This window comes from Martes martes (assembly GCF_963455335.1).
Source record: "Martes martes genome assembly, chromosome: 18".
In the NCBI taxonomy this organism is placed as follows: domain Eukaryota; kingdom Metazoa; phylum Chordata; class Mammalia; order Carnivora; family Mustelidae; genus Martes; species Martes martes.
Window position 1 is genome coordinate 10004221 of NC_137906.1, and position 18091 is coordinate 10022311.

General features: G+C 53.4%; 1 protein-coding gene across 3 annotated transcripts; it reads left to right on the forward strand.

Moving 5' to 3' along the window:
- Positions 1–34: 34 nt before the first annotated feature.
- On the forward strand, positions 35–16115 carry TMEM130 (transmembrane protein 130; the record flags this gene model as incomplete). Of its 3 annotated transcripts, none has more annotated exons than XM_080830642.1 (8): positions 35–149; positions 6276–6581; positions 7863–8022; positions 11448–11614; positions 12366–12450; positions 13596–13798; positions 15474–15586; positions 15927–16115. In XM_080830642.1, 8 exons carry the CDS (start codon positions 65–67, stop codon positions 16113–16115), a joined length of 1308 nt encoding a protein of 435 aa, XP_080686768.1. The 3 variants fall into 3 exon arrangements, with proteins under 3 accessions (XP_080686768.1, XP_080686766.1, XP_080686767.1); XM_080830640.1 differs by having other exon boundaries at positions 65–149; positions 15963–16115; XM_080830641.1 differs by lacking the exon at positions 6276–6581 and having other exon boundaries at positions 65–149; positions 15963–16115.
- Positions 16116–18091: the final 1976 nt, after the last annotated feature.

Sequence of the window (18091 nt, forward strand, 5' to 3'; positions counted from 1 at the left end):
GGAGCGGCCGCAGCCTCCGAGTCAGCCACGTCCCCTCCGCGCTCCTGCCGCTCCCGGCGCAGCCATGGCCCCGGCCTTCTGGCCGATCCTCAGCCGCGTCCTTTGGCTCGCCTGCCTCCTGCCCTTGGCCCCGGCTACGGTGGCCGCAGGTAAGGCGCTGCGCGGGCCGGCCGGCCGCCCCCCTGCAGCCGTAGCGCGCCCGGGGCCTCGGGGCGGTCCAGCCGTGCGCCCTGAGCGCACCTCCCTCCTCCCGGGCAGCCTCTGCAGCGCGCAGCGGAGGGCAGCGTGGCCAGCCTGCCCCTCGAAGCCCTCTCTTCTCTCCCTCCATCCTTCTTCCCAGAAGTCGGCCCGGCACTCGAGGGGGCTCCCGCGCTCCTCGGTTCCTGCTGCCACCTCCAGATCGGCCCTGTCCTGGGAACCGCGCGCGGTGGCCAGTGCACCCATGCGGGTGCCCGGGGGGCCGCGCAGCCGCTGGGAGGTGGGGCTGGGAGGACGATGCGGGGAGACCGGGAATGTGCGGGACAGCCACAGCCTCCCAGGGATCGTGGACAGGTTGTCCGCCGAGCAGCGTCTTTGCCTTTATATGTCGTCTTATCTGGAGAGGTTTTCCACCCTGTGTTGGCTTCAGGGAGGCTGCCATTTCGTCTTTGGAATGGTTTCCAAAATGGACCCCGAGCTGACAGGTTCTGCTGGGTGCTCCCCCCGCCCCCCGCTCCGCCGGGCCGTGCTTCGATGCTCTCTACTTCCCCACCGCGGAAAGGCCAGCACCAACCTTTCTGCCACATTTTGGCGACCACAAAAGGACCCGGATTGGAGAGTTGTTGGGGGACAGGTGGGATGTGGGCAGCTCTGGTGATGCGCGTGTGTTAAATTGACAACATTTTTCATTACGTCCCTTCCCCCGCCCCGCCCCCCCCAGGAACGGTAGAAAGAGGAAGCGATCTAATGCCAAATCGTGTAAGACAATGGAAAAGGTAAAAAATAAAACCCTGCATTTTAGGGATGAAGTAGGAGAATTTTGTGGGAATTGTGCTTGGTCAGGATTACCTGCTTCCCTCCTGGAATTTTCATGTAGAGATGGGGGTCTCTTGTCCATTGGGTTTACATGTATCTGGAAATAAATGATCACCATGGCTTGAACTGCAAACCAGAAAAAAAAAAAAAAGTACATTAATTCTTTGGAAGTCATGTGTAGTTCCCAGCCCGGTCTATTCATGATATGATCGAAATAAGCTGGGAATGAGGCTGGGGAGCATATCTTCTCCCTCACACACAGGTTCAAAACAGAGACTTGGAAGCCCTTTCCATTCTTCCTGGGGTCTGGGTCAGCCTGCACTGGACATTTCCCACACTAGAAGTCAAAGTCAGAGTCCAAGGACTGGACCATTCATTAATTCCAGGTTATGTTGTTCAGACTTCCAAGGTCCCTTGGGAGGTGTTTGGGGCTATGCACACGTGCAGTGTGAAAGAGCCTTTGCGGCCATTTTCTAGAATGTTCAGGGTCCCACATGTGTGGGAAGGTGTGCTCCAAGGGGAAGCCCACGGCACCTGTTAGTGAGTGAGTGTGGCTCCCATGGGTCAGGCTTCGTGGCAGTTGCCACTTCGCTTTTTGCTTTGGCCCTTTCAGCTCTGGGTCACTCAGTGCACCCCATGGAGCCCCCTACGACCCTCCCTTAGCTGCTGCTCTGTACTCCAAGGCCATGTCACCTGGGCTCCCAAACTTGGAAAGATAGGTTTGCATGGGTAGGGCAGCAGGATCTGGGCTTGGTTCCTTTAGCCACAAGTGGCAAAGCCTTCATGGTCCATTTCAGCTTGGATGCCGTGGACACTTCTTAGAGCCCCAAGGAAGAGAGGAGTGGCATTAACCAGGGGCTGTGAAACGTATGCTTGAAAAATAAAAATAAAAGCTTGAGAAAAAGTGCCCTCGGAGCCTCCCAGTGTCTGGACAGGTGTGGAGGCTCCTAGGAGCTGGGCCAGCCTCTGCAGCAAGGGAACTCTAGCCACAGCCCCTCTCCACCCGGCCCTCCACCTCACCCCTCCTCCCAGCCAGTCCGTCCCCCTGGCAACGGATCTGCGTAGCGCTGACACGCGCCTGTCTCCAGTCCGCTGCAGATGCTGGATGGCCATTAGCATGCAGCCGAATGTCCCTGCCACCTGCCAGCCTCGCTCTGGCCCACGCTCCTCGCCTGGGGGGACAGGAGGGAGCAACAGGGAGAAGGGAGGAGATGGCTCCTCTTTCTATGAAGCCTGGCCAAGTGCTGCCTCACAGCCAAAGGGAGGGAGAAGAGAACTCAGCCCAGGGGAGGGGGGTGGGTACAGATTTGCTTGGTGACTCCAGGCTGTCACATGGGGCCCTCAGGGGACTCAATGTCCCTCAGTGTAAAATACACACTGTATTTTCTTGCAGAAATTTCTGCCATAACAGAATCTCTCTTTGGGATTAAGACACTGCAGGTCCCTTTGTCAGTGCCAGTCCAGACGACTTCACAATCCAAAATACAGCTCTGGGGCAGGGGATTCAGAACAGGGAATGTGTGACGAAGGGAAAGGCTAGAGCAGGAGTCCCCAGCAGGGACAGACAACACTGCCTAAGGGTGAAGGGGACGCAGCTTTGCTGTCCCAGCTTTGCTGAGTCTACCAAGTCTCTAGTGAGCTCCCTGAGGGCAAGAGGCATGTCCTACACTTCTGGGTTCCCCCACCACTTGTGGGGTGGGGGACAAGGAAGGGGCTCAGTCAGTACCACCTGACTGAACAGTCTCTTGGGACAGTACTAGGAGGGCTGGTCCCTCTGTCACACTCTTCTCTCCAGGAGCCTTGGGCAACAGCAGTATTAAACACGTACTATGTGCCAAGCACTTTGCTGGGTGCATGGGGAAATGACAATGACCCCTGCCCTCAAGGAGCTTGCAGTGCGGCAAGGGAGACAAAGAAACCTTAATGCCAATGTGGGGTTGGGACCACTGTGTGCCCAGGCTGCTTGGAGAGCACTAGCAGGAAAGGGGTTCAGGGAAGCTTTCCTGGAAGAGGTTATATCCACCGACATGTAGTAGAGAGGGCCAGTGGGGACAGCATGTACAAAGGCCCTGAGGTTAGGAAGGACAGAACATGTTGGGAGAGCTGCAAGAGTTAAAGTGGCCAGCCCTAGCATGGATGTGCCAGGATGTGAGTTCGTACTCCACATGGTCCATGAACACATTAGGTGTGGTGGAAGCTCCTTGTTGGTGGGGGTTGGGGGGTGGATGGTGCTGAGAGAAGGGAGGACTGGAGGCCGAGCGCCAGAGCCAAGGATGAAGCAGTAACTATGGCTGAATGCTGGCTAGTCATGATGGAGAGGAAGCGTTTACGTGCTCAGATGGGAGGAGTAGTGGCAAAGGACTCAGGATTGACTGGTTCCTGGGACAGCTGCTCCCCCTGACCCCAATGGAGAGCGAGGGCTGAAAATGATAGGTGTGGGGAGGGGAGAGCCCTAGACCAGCACTGCCCAGGAGAATATGGGGCGATGAAGGAAAAAGTCTACATCTGCCCTGAAGGGTAGTTACTAACCCCATCTGGCTCTGAAACACTTGAAATTGTGGCTAGTGCAATTGAAGAACTGAATTTCCAGTGTTGGTTCAATTTAAGTAATTAACTTTGATTAATTTAAGCGTAATTACATGTGGTTAGCAGCTCCTGTTTTGCTCAGTGCAGATTTGGAGCCCAGAAAGTAGGCCTAGGTTACTTGGTTCTGCCAGCGTTTAGGAGGCGTCCCAAACCAGGAGAGCAGGTGCGAGTGGCCAGGAAGGTGGGTGGGAGTGAGGGAAATGAGCGGAGAGGGGCTTGGGGCCCCTCCAGCGTTCCATTTGTGTCCCCTCTTCTGGTGAGGTATATGTTTGTACAGGCTGGACACTCTCAAACCTGTAGCCCTTCAGAAACCTCACCTGCAGAGGAAATTTACAAATTATAACCAAATCTTCACCAAGACGTGCAAGAGCGCGATTGGCAAGAGTGAGGGGTTCTGGGAATCAAGATCTACCTACTTGGGGTGCCTGGCTGGCTCAGTCAGTAGAGCATGCGACTCTTGATCTCAGGTAGTGAGTTTGAGCCTGCGTTGGATGTAGAGATGGCTGAAAAACAAAATCTTTAAAAAAATGAGAAGGGGCACCTGGGTGGCTCAGTGGGTTAAAGCCTCTGCCTTCGGCTCGGGTCATGATCTCAGGGTCCTGGGATTGAGCCCCGCATCGGGCTCTCTGCTCAGCAGGGATCCTGCTTCCCTCTCTCTCTCTGCCTGACTCTCAGCCTACTTGTGATCTCTGTCTGTCAAATAAATAAATTTTAAAAAAAATTTAAAAATGAGAAAAAAAAAGACATTCCTGCTCGAGGGATTATCATACCCAGAGTGAAATTCACATTAGTGTGACCATGGACATGCTTTAGATGTGTTGTCCTGTGAAAATAAAATAATTCAAAACTGTGTGCAGAGAGGGATTATGTCACATTAAAAACTTCTATGCATGAAAAAGAGACATGAAGAAAAGAGTATGGTTGCAGCTGTTTTGTGGAAGTAGGATAATGGGACATTTCTAATATTCCTTACACAGATGTATGTATTACTTTCATGATGGAAAGAAAGCTTATTTTATAAATCTTATTTTGTTTAAATAATAAAATGTTATGCACAAAGTGAAGCAGTTGAAGAATAACGACTTAGGAAAGGACCCGCGATATGGAATTGAAAACAACGATAGAATACAGAATTCCAAATTATGAGCACAATTTTTGTTTTCAAGTAGGATATGCCTACATACGGTAACACTGGGTAGTTACTGATTATTTTTGTTTTTAACAGAATTAAGTTTTAATTTTCTATTTTCTCTATTTTCAGGTTACAATTAGTTTTACTTTCCATGCGTAGTCAGTCGGGAGGGGGGTGGTATTTGTAAAGGGCCGTGACCCGGCCTCCAACCCATATGCTCAAGGCCCTGTTCTCTGTTAGGATCCTCCAAGACTTGATTCCTAGGTTCCCTGTAAGAGCTGCATCCCCCACATTTTAGTTCAAGTTCCCTGAGGAGTCGAGCAGCCTTACAGGTGCAGTGTTGGCCCCAGTGGGAATCCCGGAGGTCATTTAAGAGCAGTGAGCATTGGGGTCCAGTGACAATGAAGATAGGTGACAATGAAGATATTCCATATCTTTGCTATCAAGTACTTGAAATGCAGCTACGGGGGTGGGGGGGGCGGGGGGGGCGGCCTGGGTGGCTCAGTCTGTTAAGTGTCTGCCTTCAGTTCAGGTCATGATCCCTGGTCCTGGGATGGAGTTGGTCTCCCTGCTTTGTGGGGAGTCAGGTTCCCCCTCTCCCTGTGCCCCTCCCCGCCCATGCTCTAGCCAGCGCACTCTCTCTCTCTCAAATAAATAAATAAAATCTTAAAAAAAAAAAAAAAGAAATGCAGCTACTGTGGCTAAGAAAGTGGGTTCTAAATTTTGTTTCATTGTAACAGAAACCTATGCAGCCACGCATGGCCAGTGGCTGCTGTGCTGGGCAGTGAAGATCTAGAATGTTTTCCTTTACGTTCAGAAGAACGCTTGGGTTGGGGCGCCTGGGTGGCTCAGTGGGTTAAGCCTCCGCCTTCCGCTCAGGTCATGATCTCAGGGTCCTGGGATCCCTGAGATCGAGCCCCGCATCGGGCTCTCTGCTCAGCGGGGAGCCTGCTTCCCTTCCTCTCTCCCTTCCTCTCTCTCTGCCTGCCTGTCTGCCTACTTGTGATCTCTGTCAAATAAATAAATAAAATCTTTTAAAAAAGAAGAAGAAGAAGAAGGGTTGGCTTGAATCACAGTAGACCTTTGTCCCAGGGTTGGTCTATCACTGTCATAGGCATTTGGCCTCTAAGAGGCTCCAGACTTTGTGATTCAGATCGGAATTTTGTTTGACATGGAAACACTAGTCCGAAGGAGTGGGTAATAGAGGGCATTTTTTTTTTTTGGCAGCGCCCAAGGGGGTCCTTCCCGTGACATACGTTGGCAGTCATTTTCATAGCTAAGAAATAAGTCTGGCCAGGTCAGGCCTGGGCTCTGGGGGGCCCTGCTTGGCTGGCATAAAAAGAAAATCTCTGGACTCACCTGGGCCCAGGTTGGAATCCCAGCTTACACTGAACCAGCCACATGACCCTTGGGCAAGTCACTTGTGCAGGCTGAGCCTCGGTTTCTCCACTTATAAAACAGAATAAGAGAAGCCAGCCCAGAGGGTGAGTGGGTTCCTTGCCACACCTGTCCTGAAACACAGTCTTTGTCTCTGGACTTTTAGGGCTGTATGAACTGCACCTCACCACCGATGGCCCTGCCACCACAGGGGCAGAGGTGACGATCACAGCTAGCCTGGTGGCCAGCGACAATGGCAGCCTGGTCCTGCCCACCAAAACCCGCCTCTACCACTTCCACTGGATCCATACCCCGCTGCTGCTCACAGGGAAGACGGATGAGGCTTTCAGCTCCACCATCCGTGCCGTGGGGACCGTGCCCGGGGACTTCCCGGTCTCCGTCTGGGTCACCACTGCCAACTGCTGGACATGCCCGCCTGTGGCCAGGAGCCTCCTCGTCCTCCCCATCACAGGTGAGGAACTTTTCTGTTTGCTAACTGGCCTTCAGAAACCATCCAGTCTGGTTAGTAATGGTATGACCAGGAATCGGACTCATGGTCCTTTCTCCATTATCTGTGTTGGAATGGACGCTCAGAGCACATGTTGCTACTGGGGCTATAAATTAACACAACCCTTTGGAGAGCAGCTGATTGATACATTTCAATGGTTATGCACTATTTCAGTCTCTGGTCTATTCATTCTCGTCCCTCCAGCCTCCCACCCTAACACTCCTCTCTCCTTCCAGGAAGTCCCCTCTCTCTCTGAGTTTACAATCTGTCAAAGAATTTGTCTTCAGGAAGTACATTTCCATTTGGGTAATGTTTTATGCACAAGTATGTTCATTGCAGTGGTGTTTATAACAACAGAAGAAAATATTAGCCAAGCTAAGTTTGCAACCATAAAGGGACTGGTTAAGTACGTGGATATAATTTGTATAATGAATAACAATGACATTTACAAAGACTTTGTAATGTCGTGGGGGGAACACTCCTGCTTATAAAAATTTTAAAAAGCAAAACACAAACTTCTATAACCAATTTGCTTAACTGTGTTTAACATATATATGTACATGTAATGTGCATCTTTTATTAAATATGTACATGTAAATGCTTTGCAGCTCTTCAAAACATCAACAAAAGTTGTGTTTGAATGACTGACGGTTTCTTTTCATCCTACATTTCAGCATTTTTCCAAATGAGCTTTATTGAGCACACCTTACTTTCTGCATTTGGGGTGAAAAAAAAATCAGCTTCTAATTATTTATTTATTTATTTATTTATTTATGGGGGGGGTAGAAAAGGAGACACAGAACAGTGATCCTTACCCAGTCCAGCACATTGGGTGTACAGCTGTGATCAGTAGAAGTGCTAATTTTTTTCTAGACACATCTAATGATCTGAAATCTCTCTTGAGAATTTCTTTCAAAGCCTATGCATTTTCTCCTGGTCCTGGGCATCTTTTACGCCAGAAAGTTCGGGATCCTGGTGAAAGTGGCGTGGGAGCGTGGCAGTGCGTGTGGCGTGTGCTGTGAGTCTTACCAGTGTCCCAGGGTCCCAAGCAGCAGGGGCAGTGGTGTGGGGGCTGTGCGTCTCTGTGTTCAGTGACCTGCAGGGTCCCCTCCTGCCTCCACTCAGCTCTGACAGCCAGAAAGTACCGGTGGGGACAGGCTGTCCTGCCAGTTGGCCCGTGAGGTCTCCCCTTGGCCCCACCTTCCCACCCCCTTGGGGGACTCACCTGCTTATGATCTCTCCCAGAGCTCCTTGTGGGGAACCTCGTTGTCACCCAGAACACCTCCCTGCCCTGGCCCAGCTCTTACCTCACCAAGACAGTCCTTAAAGTTTCCTTCCTTCTCCACGACCCGAGCAACTTCTTCAAGACGGCCTCATTTCTCTACAACTGGGACTTCGGAGACGGGTATGTGCTTCCCTATTGATGCCCCAAAGCTCTGGCCTGTGGTTGGTGGCCCCATAGTCCCACGCAAAGTGCTCTGTACTTCCCCACCCTTACCTCCTCACTCCTCCTCACTCTAGACATTCCTTCCACAACTGCTCTGTGTCAAGCGTGGGGTACGTAGGGACCAGCATGAGCCGGTCACAAGACCTGCGTCCGAGGTGCCTACAACCTGGTAGAGGAGGTCACTGGTGCCCCAAACATCCCTTTAAGAAAGGTCAAAGTAGGATTTTTCTCCATTTGACTCTGGAAGGACCTATTTGGCCGATGGAACCTGCGGTTATACACGTGTGGCAGAGCTCTGGTGTTCTGGCTTCATTTCTCCTGACTTCTCTTCTCCGAACAAGTCTGGCTAGAGGAGGCAGGTCAGGGAGTGGGGCTCAGGCACGGAGCCCAGGCAGCCCACAGACACTCTGATCGCCTCTGGGGGTAGTGCTCTGCTGAGACTTCTCAGTCCATTTCGGTCCCCTCGAGTCCCTGGCTGATGGTCCTTCCTACTGTATCCCATTTGTTTCCACCTTCCGTGGCTTCCTTAAGACACTTCTCAGGTAGGGGCGCCTGGGTGGCTCGGTTGGTTAATCCTCTGCCTTCGGCTCAGGTCATGATCCCAGGGTCCTGGGATCGAGCCCCACGTTGGGCTCTCTGCTCAGCAGGGAGCCTGTTTCTCCCTCCCCCTCTGCCTGCCTCTCTGCCTACTTGTGTTCTGTCTGTCAAATAAATAAATAAAATCTTAAAAAAAAAAAATGACACTTCTCAGGCTTGCAGAGAAACACAGACCAATCTTTCAAGTTCGTCGAAGGCTTAGTAATCCTTCTCATGCATCACTCCGCACCCCCATGGGACTTACTGGCTCAACGTGCTTTCTTACGTACAGTAATAAGTTAGAAAACAAAGTGGGGACTCCTAATTATAGCAAAAATAGTACATAAACATAGGATTACACTTTTGGAAATGGACAAGACCCTGCGTGAAGAAAACTGGAGCTATTAAGACGTATCAAAGATTTTTTTTTTAAGATTTTATTTATTTATTTGGCGGGGGGGAGACCCCAGAGTGAAAGTAAGAGGGAGAAGCAGACTCTGCTGGGCAGAGAGCTGGACGTAACACGTGGTCAGTCCCAGGACCTTGAGCTCATGACCTGAGCTGAAGGCAGACACTTAACAGACTAAGCCACCCAGGTGCCCCAACTAAGAGGTCTTAACGATTTGAGTTATGTACACCATGTCCAGGATGGAGACTTAATATTGCAAAGATGTCCATTTCCCTCTAGTTATCCTGCAAGATTGATGCAAGTCCAATAAATACTCCATTAAGTATAATTTTGGAATGTGACAAAGATTCTACAGTTCATCTAAACTCGGTGTTTAAGTATGCACATATATACACCCATATATACATATGCATGAATGTATATATACATATAGACATGTATAAAAATGTATGTCATTACAAACATACATGTGGTTTCATAACCTAAAGAACATCTGGAACATCTGTCACAAACCAGGGGACAGGCTCTATACTAACTAGGAGCATTTCTTTTCACATTAAATATTTTATTCACTTTTTTTTTACTATAATGGGACATTCTTTGACTAGCCAATGAAACAAGACAAGAAAAAGAAATACAAATACTGTAAGGGAGGAGATAAAAATCATCACACACATAGATGATCTGGGAAACACAAAAGACTTAACTGAAAAATCTTAGAACTAAAAGGAGATTTTCATGATACGGCTGGTTAGAAAACAAAGATTCATAGCCTTTCCATATGATGGCAATAGGAAAAAAAAACTTTTGCAATAGTTATAAAACAGGACAACTAAGAATAAACTTAGCCCAAAATGTTAGGGTTTATGTAAATAAAACTCCAGATTGTACCCAGAACCTTAAAAAAATGAAGAGAGAATGCCTCAATATTGTCAGAAGGAAAAAAGATCAGAAAAGCAGAATGATCAGCGTGTCTGGGTGGCTCAGTGGGTTAAGCCCCTGCCTTTGGCTCAGGTCATGGTCTCAGGGTCCTGGGATCGAGCCCCGCTTGGGGTTCTCTGCTCACCAGGGAGCCTGCTTCCCACTCTCTCTCTGCCTGCCTCTCTGCCTACTCGTGATCTCTCTCTGTCAAAAAAATAAATAAAATCTTAAAAAAAAAAAAAAAGAAAAGCAGAAAGCTGATGAGGGAGGATGGGGAGAAGTAGAAATGCATACATAAATGTATTTTCAAAGCTACAAATAGGGGCACCTGGCTGGCTCCATCAGTAGAGCTTGCAACTCTTGATCTCTGGGTTGTGAGTTCGAGCTCCATGTTAGGTGTAGAGATTACTTAAAAGTAAAATTTAAAAAAAAAGTCACAAATAATTTGTAGCAACCGAAGGCTGCTCAAGAGAACAGACTAGAAAAGGCAGACACAAACCTGAGTTTATTCACACATCTATTATATGGTAACAGTGGTATTTTCTAGCAAGTGAGTAAAGATAGATTATTTAATAAATGGCATTCAGGCAGTTGGTTAACTATTTAGAAGAAAAACAATCTTATCCTTAACAAAAGCAATTCCAGATAGACTGAAAAATCAAATATAATGAACCAGGGATAGATTGAAATGTAAACGATCCCCTGCAATTGGATAATTTGGCAGTGGGGAAAGCATTTTTAAGAATAGAGAAACAGAGGCAGAAACTAGGAAGGAAAAGAAAATGCTAGATTTGGCTCACTAGATTTAAAATCTGAGTATGAAAGAAGTAAATCAAACCACAAGGCAAAGTTAAACTGGGTTAAACTGGGTTTAGAAAATATTTGGAAGATATTTAATGGGCTAAGCTTCATATATAAAGAGCATTAAGAAATCAACAAAGATTTTCTTTATTATTAGACTTCCTTTTGAAATAATTCAGGTAATTGCAGGAAAAAGCATGATATTATATACTTTACATGTCATATCGTAACCTATGATGGAGATATGATTTTGTGTTACAGATGAGAAAAGTAAGACTGAGAGTTATACAGATAGGAAATCTAGAACTGAGATTCAAAGCCAAGTATGTCATAACTCCAAAGTATATACTTTTTTCCCTATCAGGATTGTTCTTGTCTCTAATGCAGGGGCTCTTTTAGATTTCTGGTGGAACGGGGCAGAGCACTTCCTGGCAGGTGACAGGCCCTTGTTGCTGGGAGTTCTCCCACCTGTCACTTAAAAGCACAAAGATGACCTGCAGCCACTTCACCCAAGCGTGACTGACCTTGAGTCCTGGCTGGCTCTGGGGGGTGCTGCTGTGATGATGTCTGGTTTGCTCAAAAGTCATTGGTAGCCGAGCTTGTCACTCCACAGACACCCCTGACTCTAAGAGGCCATGTGAGTCACGTCTGTCATCTCCCTCCTGTCACCTTACAGCACCCAGATGGTGACTAAAGACGCTATGGTCTATTACAACTATTCCATCATCGGAACCTTCACTGTGAAGCTCAAGGTGGTGGCTGAGTGGGAACAGGCAACGCAGAATGCCGGGAAGGGCATCATGCAGAAGACAGGCGACTTCTCTGCCTCGCTGAAGCTGCAGGGTGGGTTTCTGGGCAGCACTCTTTCCAGGATTGGAGCCCATGAAGTTCAGAGTGGCTCCAGCGGGGCACGGGGCTGAGCTTGGATGCCCGTCCTCTCTTCGTGTCCCCGGGGCAGCCCTCTGAGCAGCTGGCCACTATCCCCACGTCGGAGGAGGCACTGGAGGCCACGGAGGATGTCACATGGCCACCAAGGGGCAGAGCTGGATTTGAACCCAGGCCCGCCTGCTCCCAGGGCCCGAGCCTGTGGCCAGACACTGTGCTGTGAGCCAATGGGTCCACGTGGCTCTTTGTTCTCGGGCCACACTGGTGTCCTGCCAGGGACTGTCCCGTTGGGGCTGCGACAGCCTTGGTCTCCTGAAGAGAGGAGACGCCCAAACCCACCTTTCCCTGACTTTGGCAAGAGGGGGTGCTTGGGCAGCTGCGGCCGCTTTCTGAGCTGTGCCGCAGTGGGAGTGAACGGGGTGCTGTTTTCCCCACATTGCACAGCTGGGGGTGGTGGAGCTAGCCCTCTGTCCTGGTTACCAGAGCCCCGCCAGCTTCCTCCAGCATCCTCACTCTGAGCAGCTCCGGCACCTGCTGCTAGCGGGGGGAGGGGGGTTGGGGGGCAGAGTGGGACTCGGGCATGCCCTAGACAGACCTGCGACCCTCACCTTGGCAGAGACCCTCCCAGGGCGGTGGTCACACGGCCCTGGGAGCGTTGAGACCACTGTCCTCAGCCACCAGGTCTAATGGCGCCCTCTCTGCCTTTCAGAAACCCTTCGAGGCATCCAGGTCTTGGGGCCCACCCTAATCCAGACCTTCCAAAAGATGACAGTGACCTTGAACTTCCTGGGGAGGTGAGTGAACCCCAGAGACGACAGAGGGAGATTCGTTGCCCTGCCCACACGCTCTCCCGTGGATGAGCCTGAGAGCTCCATCCCCTGAAAGGCCCCAGATTTGGGGGCCAGTGGAAGCTTCTGCCGTCTTGCCCGGCAGCCGTGGGAGAGTTGCGGGCACGGCTCCATACTCAAGACCCAGGGGACAGGGCACAGGCCCTTTGGAGCTGTCTGCAGTGTAGGCATCAAGGCAAAGGCAGGCGAGGAACCAGGTGAAAAGCCCTCTGTGTGTGGCTCAGGCCTGCCTCCAGCCCCCAGAAAGCTGTCTTGGGTGGGAACCAGCCCAGCTCTTGGCAAGAACAGCATTAAGCTGAGGATGTAGAAGCCGGGCACGTTCTTTGCACGAGGGTGGGTGGAGCCGCAGAGGTCAGTGGTCAGGGCTCAGCCCTCTAGGAACTCTGGTTGGGGGGACCAGCCCCACTCCTCCACTCAGGGCCATGACAGAGGGAAGCAAGGCTTGATGGGGAGCAGACCACGCAGCCGAGAAAAGAGAAAGATGAGCCGTGGGGCTGGGGGGAGATTTCTAAAGTTTGTGGGGAGCTTTGCGGGCAGGTGCTTGGGACTTGAAGAGTGGAGTGGGAAGCCCCTCGGGTTTGGCAGATCCAATGGCTGAGGCGGCAGGAGTGTGTTTTACCTGGGCCTGGGGTGGCCTGCTCCACATGCCTGAGATGGACCTATGCTTTCCAACGCCTGAGCCTGGGCTGTGGCAGGTGGATGACCCTTTCAGATCCTATTCAAATGCCACCTCCTCCAGGAAGCCTTCCCTGACTTCCCCATTAAGAATGTGCCCACCTGTCCCCTGTGCCTCCACAGCACACCCCGTGGGTCCCTGGAGCAATCTTCCTGCCTCATCCAGCACTCTGTGCCTATCCCTGTTTGCCTTACTAGCCTGGAACTCCCTTGGGGGTACGGGGCGGCGGGGGGCATCTTTTATTTACCATTGTGTTTTCTGGGTCTGGAAGGGGTGAAGCAGAGGCCAGGACAGCTAGGTGTTTTGTCCTGAAAAGGACACTGAAGTTCACGGCTGTCTGGCCTTTCTCAGCCTTGGTCTGTGCTCACACTGCTTGCTGAGCCGTTGCCGGAAACCCACCCCCGTTTCCCTGCAGCCCCCCTCTGACCGTGTGCTGGCGTCTCAAGCCCGAGTGCCTGCCGCTGGAGGAAGGGGAATGCCACCCCGTGTCGGTGGCCAGCACGGCCTACAACCTGACCCACACCTTCAGGGACCCCGGGGACTACTGCTTCAGCATCCGGGCTGAGAACGTCATCAGCAAGACACACCAGTACCACAGGGTCCAGGTGTGGCCCTCCAGTAAGTGACCCTCCTGGCCGCCACCGCCAACGTGAGAGCCGGCCCACCAACTCGAGAATCCTCACCAAACCTACTGGCCCAACCAACACCGTTGACTCTATGCCCAGACCTCCCCCAGCCCACCCGTGCTGTCACCAGCCAGCCCAATACCCCTCGGTTCTACCAACACCAGCCCCGTGGGCCATACCGACACCCAGCTTGACCACACAGCTCTGTTGCCATTACCACACACACTCCCGATGGCCCTCCTGGCACCTTCCAGACCCAGGAGACACCACCATCCCCACTCCTCCCACCAGCCCCGCCCCTGCCATCTGCACCCAGGCCCTAGATCCCATGCTGCCCAGCAGCCAACAGCTTTAACTCTCGCTTGCTGCCACTGTCACGGTCCCCGGTGTCCTTCCCACATATTACCAATGCCACGCTGTCCCAATCATAAGCACTCCCCCACGATCACAAGGCTCCCTCCTCCGCCATCACCCTGATCCTGGCACTGCGGTCACCACTAAAACCAGCCCCCAGGGAGTGCGTGCCACTCAGCAGTGAAGTGGGGTCCCTGTTATCTGTCAGGACCCCTGGCCACCCCAGGAATGTCCTTCCCCGAGTCTCCGTCAGGCCCGGCCGCTGGCTAGTCACAGGATTAGCTGATAATGGCTGAAGTTCTACCCTTCTTTTCCAGGGGTGGGGGAGCTCTTCTGTGACCCCCAGAAAAGCACTTCCTTCCATAGAGGAGAAAGTGGGATCCCAGAACCCTAAGGGATGTTGTTTCAGGGGCCCAGTCAGGTCACAGCCCTTAGGGTACACACGGCAACCTCGCCAGCTGCCCTCGTCCCCCCGGGTCGGACCCACAAGTGCACCACTGTCCCCTGTGGTCTCCCCAGTCCCTGTCTGAGCCATTGGGCAGATGCTGTGCTCCATTCTGGGCCCTGGCTGGCCTTGTGGACCTCCCTGAGGGTCTGGGGCCCTGCCTCCCCCAACCCCTCCTGGGCGCTGAGTGCCTCGGGGTGGAGGAGCGAGGAAGAGGGAGGGGGACTGCACTTGCCCATCACCTGCCACACACCTCCCCTCGTGGCATCCCTGAGGCAGCCTCATGGGTCAGCATTAGCATCGGGGAGTGTGGTCAGAGCCGGGGTTCGAACCCAGGACCGCCTTACTGCAGACCATGGGTTCTCCCTGTTTCCCCATTCCCCTTCCTGACTTGGGGGTCAGGGGATGGAGCTTAGAGCTGGTGGAGGGCAGACAGCCACAGCATGTCACAAGGCTCCGACATGTCCTCACAACACACCTTCACGTGTCCAGGGCAAGTCACCCGAGTGAGAGTGGCGAAGCAACAGTGATTCTTGGATGGCCTGGTCTTGGCTCCCATCCTGTGCTACTATTCATGAGGGCAAGTCATTAAGTCTGGCCCACTCTCAGGGGGTGGGGGACTTAGCTGCCCCTCTTGAAAGTGACCATCCAGGAACATGTGGACATATTTTAAAACCCTAACGCACCCCTACTTGGTTTTTGTAGACTCCTAGATAGGCCCGTTGGGGACTGCCTCGTTGGGATCCACGTGCCTAAGTTAAAAATAGCTCTTGTGGGGTTTGACTGTTCTGTCCCTCCACTGCGGTCTGAGAGCTGGCCCTGCCCACCAACTCCCCAGACCCGTGACTTCACCATGTCTCGCTCCCAGGCATCCAGCCGGCCGTCTTTGCCTTCCCGTGCGCCACGCTGATCACCATGATGCTTGCCTTCATCATGTACATGACCCTACGGAATGCCGCTCACCAGAAGGACATGGTAGAGGTGGGTGCTCACGAGGGTAGGGGCCGGACCCCTGGGCCCTGACCAGAGAAGGGGGCGTGGATGTCACAGCGAGGTCCTAGGGCTGGGCACGATGTGCCCGAGACACATCCATAGACGGACCACACTGAGTTGGGCCCTTCCCATCTGCCTGACTGCTGTGCTCAGCCCTTGCCGAGCAGCTGGGCCCCCCGGGGAGGGCAACTGGGAGAGGGAGGAGACAGGAGCAGAAAAGCCAAGGGCACAGGGCAGCACTACGAGCCTCCGGGCAGCTGAGCTCGTAAGGCCCAGGTCAGAGACCCGGCAGGCGGGTGATTGACCCGTGGGGTTTTGTTCACCATAGGTGGCTGATTTTGACTTTTCCCCCATGTCTGACAAGAACCCGGAGCCTCCCGCTGGGGTCCGCTGCTGCTGCCAGATGTGCTGTGGGCCCTTCTTGCTGGAGACTCCCTCGGAGTACCTGGAAGTTGTCCGCGAGAACCACGGGCTGCTGCCGCCCCTCTACAAATCCGTCAAAACGTACACCGTGTGAGCGCCCCCTGGTCCCGTCGCGGCATTAACTACGGCCAGCGGGGCTCTGCGGACAGGGCGGTGTGCGCCGCCGAGCAGGCGGGGCTCCAGGTGCGGGGCTGTCCTCCCTGCTGGCCATCCATCTGTGTCTTCAGCTGCCGCCACGAGCCCCCCGCAGCCCCACACCCCTGCCATCCGTCCATCTGTACAGTCCAGCCTCTGCTGTGAGCCCCTCTCAGTCTGCCCTTCCCAACCCCTTGCCTTTGAAGAGCCCCAAGTGGGGCCCCGACGCGCAGTGGGGTCCCTCCCCTCTCCCAAGGGTGCCTGGCTGCCCCTCACCCATCCCTCCCCACCCCCCCGTGTTGGCCCTTCTGCTGTCCGTCTGGGGTCTGAGCTTCCTCCCCGGGGTGGCCCTGCCCAGGTCAGAGAACTGGCAGAAAGATCACCAAGGGTTGAGGCTACAACACAAAAGGTTATACACACAGAAACAAGCGCATGCGTGCGCACACTCACACTCACACACACACACAGATACACACGTCACACATGTCACACAGGCATCTCCGACAGTGTCCTCTGTATCAGTGACGTTAGTTGCTGTGTCCTGAATTAGGACCAAAATGACATCGGACTTTCTGCACTTGGCCACGCGCAGCTTCCGGGCCCGGCCCTTCCCTTCGTGCACTGGTCCCCGTGGCTCCTGGGGCCCACTCTAAGGACACCCCCTTTCCTGCCTGCTTGCTGGGGGTGGGGTGGGGGCGGGGCTAACGCTTCATGAGTGCGGAGGCTTTATAAACGGTACCTTCTGTTCCTGAGCCTGTTAACTTCCATGGAGGGAAAAGAGAAGGCAGCCAGCGGGGACATGGATTCGCTGCGGGGGGGGTGGTGTCCTTGGCCCCCTGCATGGCCTGGGGGAGGAGGAGGCAGGTCTGGAGGGATCCCTCGGGGGAGCCTAGAGCTGGGGGAGATGGCGGGTCCAGGTGCCTGTGGAGAGAGACCACAGTGAGGGCCCCCCCCCCCGCCCCATGCCTGGCATAGCTGCGCAGGAGCCTGGGGAGCAAAGAGGGGGGCCTCTTGGGACGGGAGGGGGCAGGGCCGTGGGGGCGAAGCTCTGTTGCCGTAATCTTTGCTCTCGGACTTTGTGAAGACAAGAGCATTCCCGCTGTCGTGCCGCTCATTCTCATGAAACACTGCCATTAGTGCTGAATAAAGCTTGTGTGCTCTCAGAATAGCCGAGCAGACGCCAGAGAGCCCGGAGTCTCGTTCTTTAATGGGCACGGGGGTTTGGGCCTTGCACAACGGGCGCCCCTGCTGTGTTCTCGGGCAAGCGTGGATGGAGCTGCTGTCTGGGGCGTTGGGTCGCTCGTTGGGACCAGCCCTCCTTAAACCTCTGCTCAGGCTGCATGGCCGACTGACCAGACTCAGAGCCCAGGGAGGGGGGGGGATGGTCTCTCGGAGGTGGGTCCAGGTCCCCCCACCCCGTGACTCCAACCTGCAGCCAAGCCTGCAGCTTTGGCGAAGGATCAGAGCCCAGAGGAGGGCTACACTGAGCGAACTTGGAAATGCCGATCCTGCGGCCCTGCGCACACCCAAATCCACACCTGCTGAGGGGGCCGCCAGCCCGGTCCCCTCCCCACAGGCCAGCAGGAGTGCTGGTGCACCATCAAGGATGGGCGCCTCTGGTCGCACTTGAACTTGGACGTGCCCGGGTGGCACCACAGGTCTCTGCACGCCACATACTTTCACTCAGGACGTCGGGAGTGGGGCCTGGGAATCTGGTTTTCTAACAAGATCCCAGATGCGTGGGACGGGCCAGGTCTGAGGACGGCATTGACAGTTGCCCGCCTTGAGTCGCCTTCCATCCTAAGCTCCCTTTCTTCCATAAGAGATCTGGAGTTTTTTCTAAATGCCTGTGCTCTCTTGCCATCCTCACGACCCAACCCAGCGAGCCAGTGTGCCCCAATCCTCAAGCTGGAACATGGGTGGGCGTGAACCCCA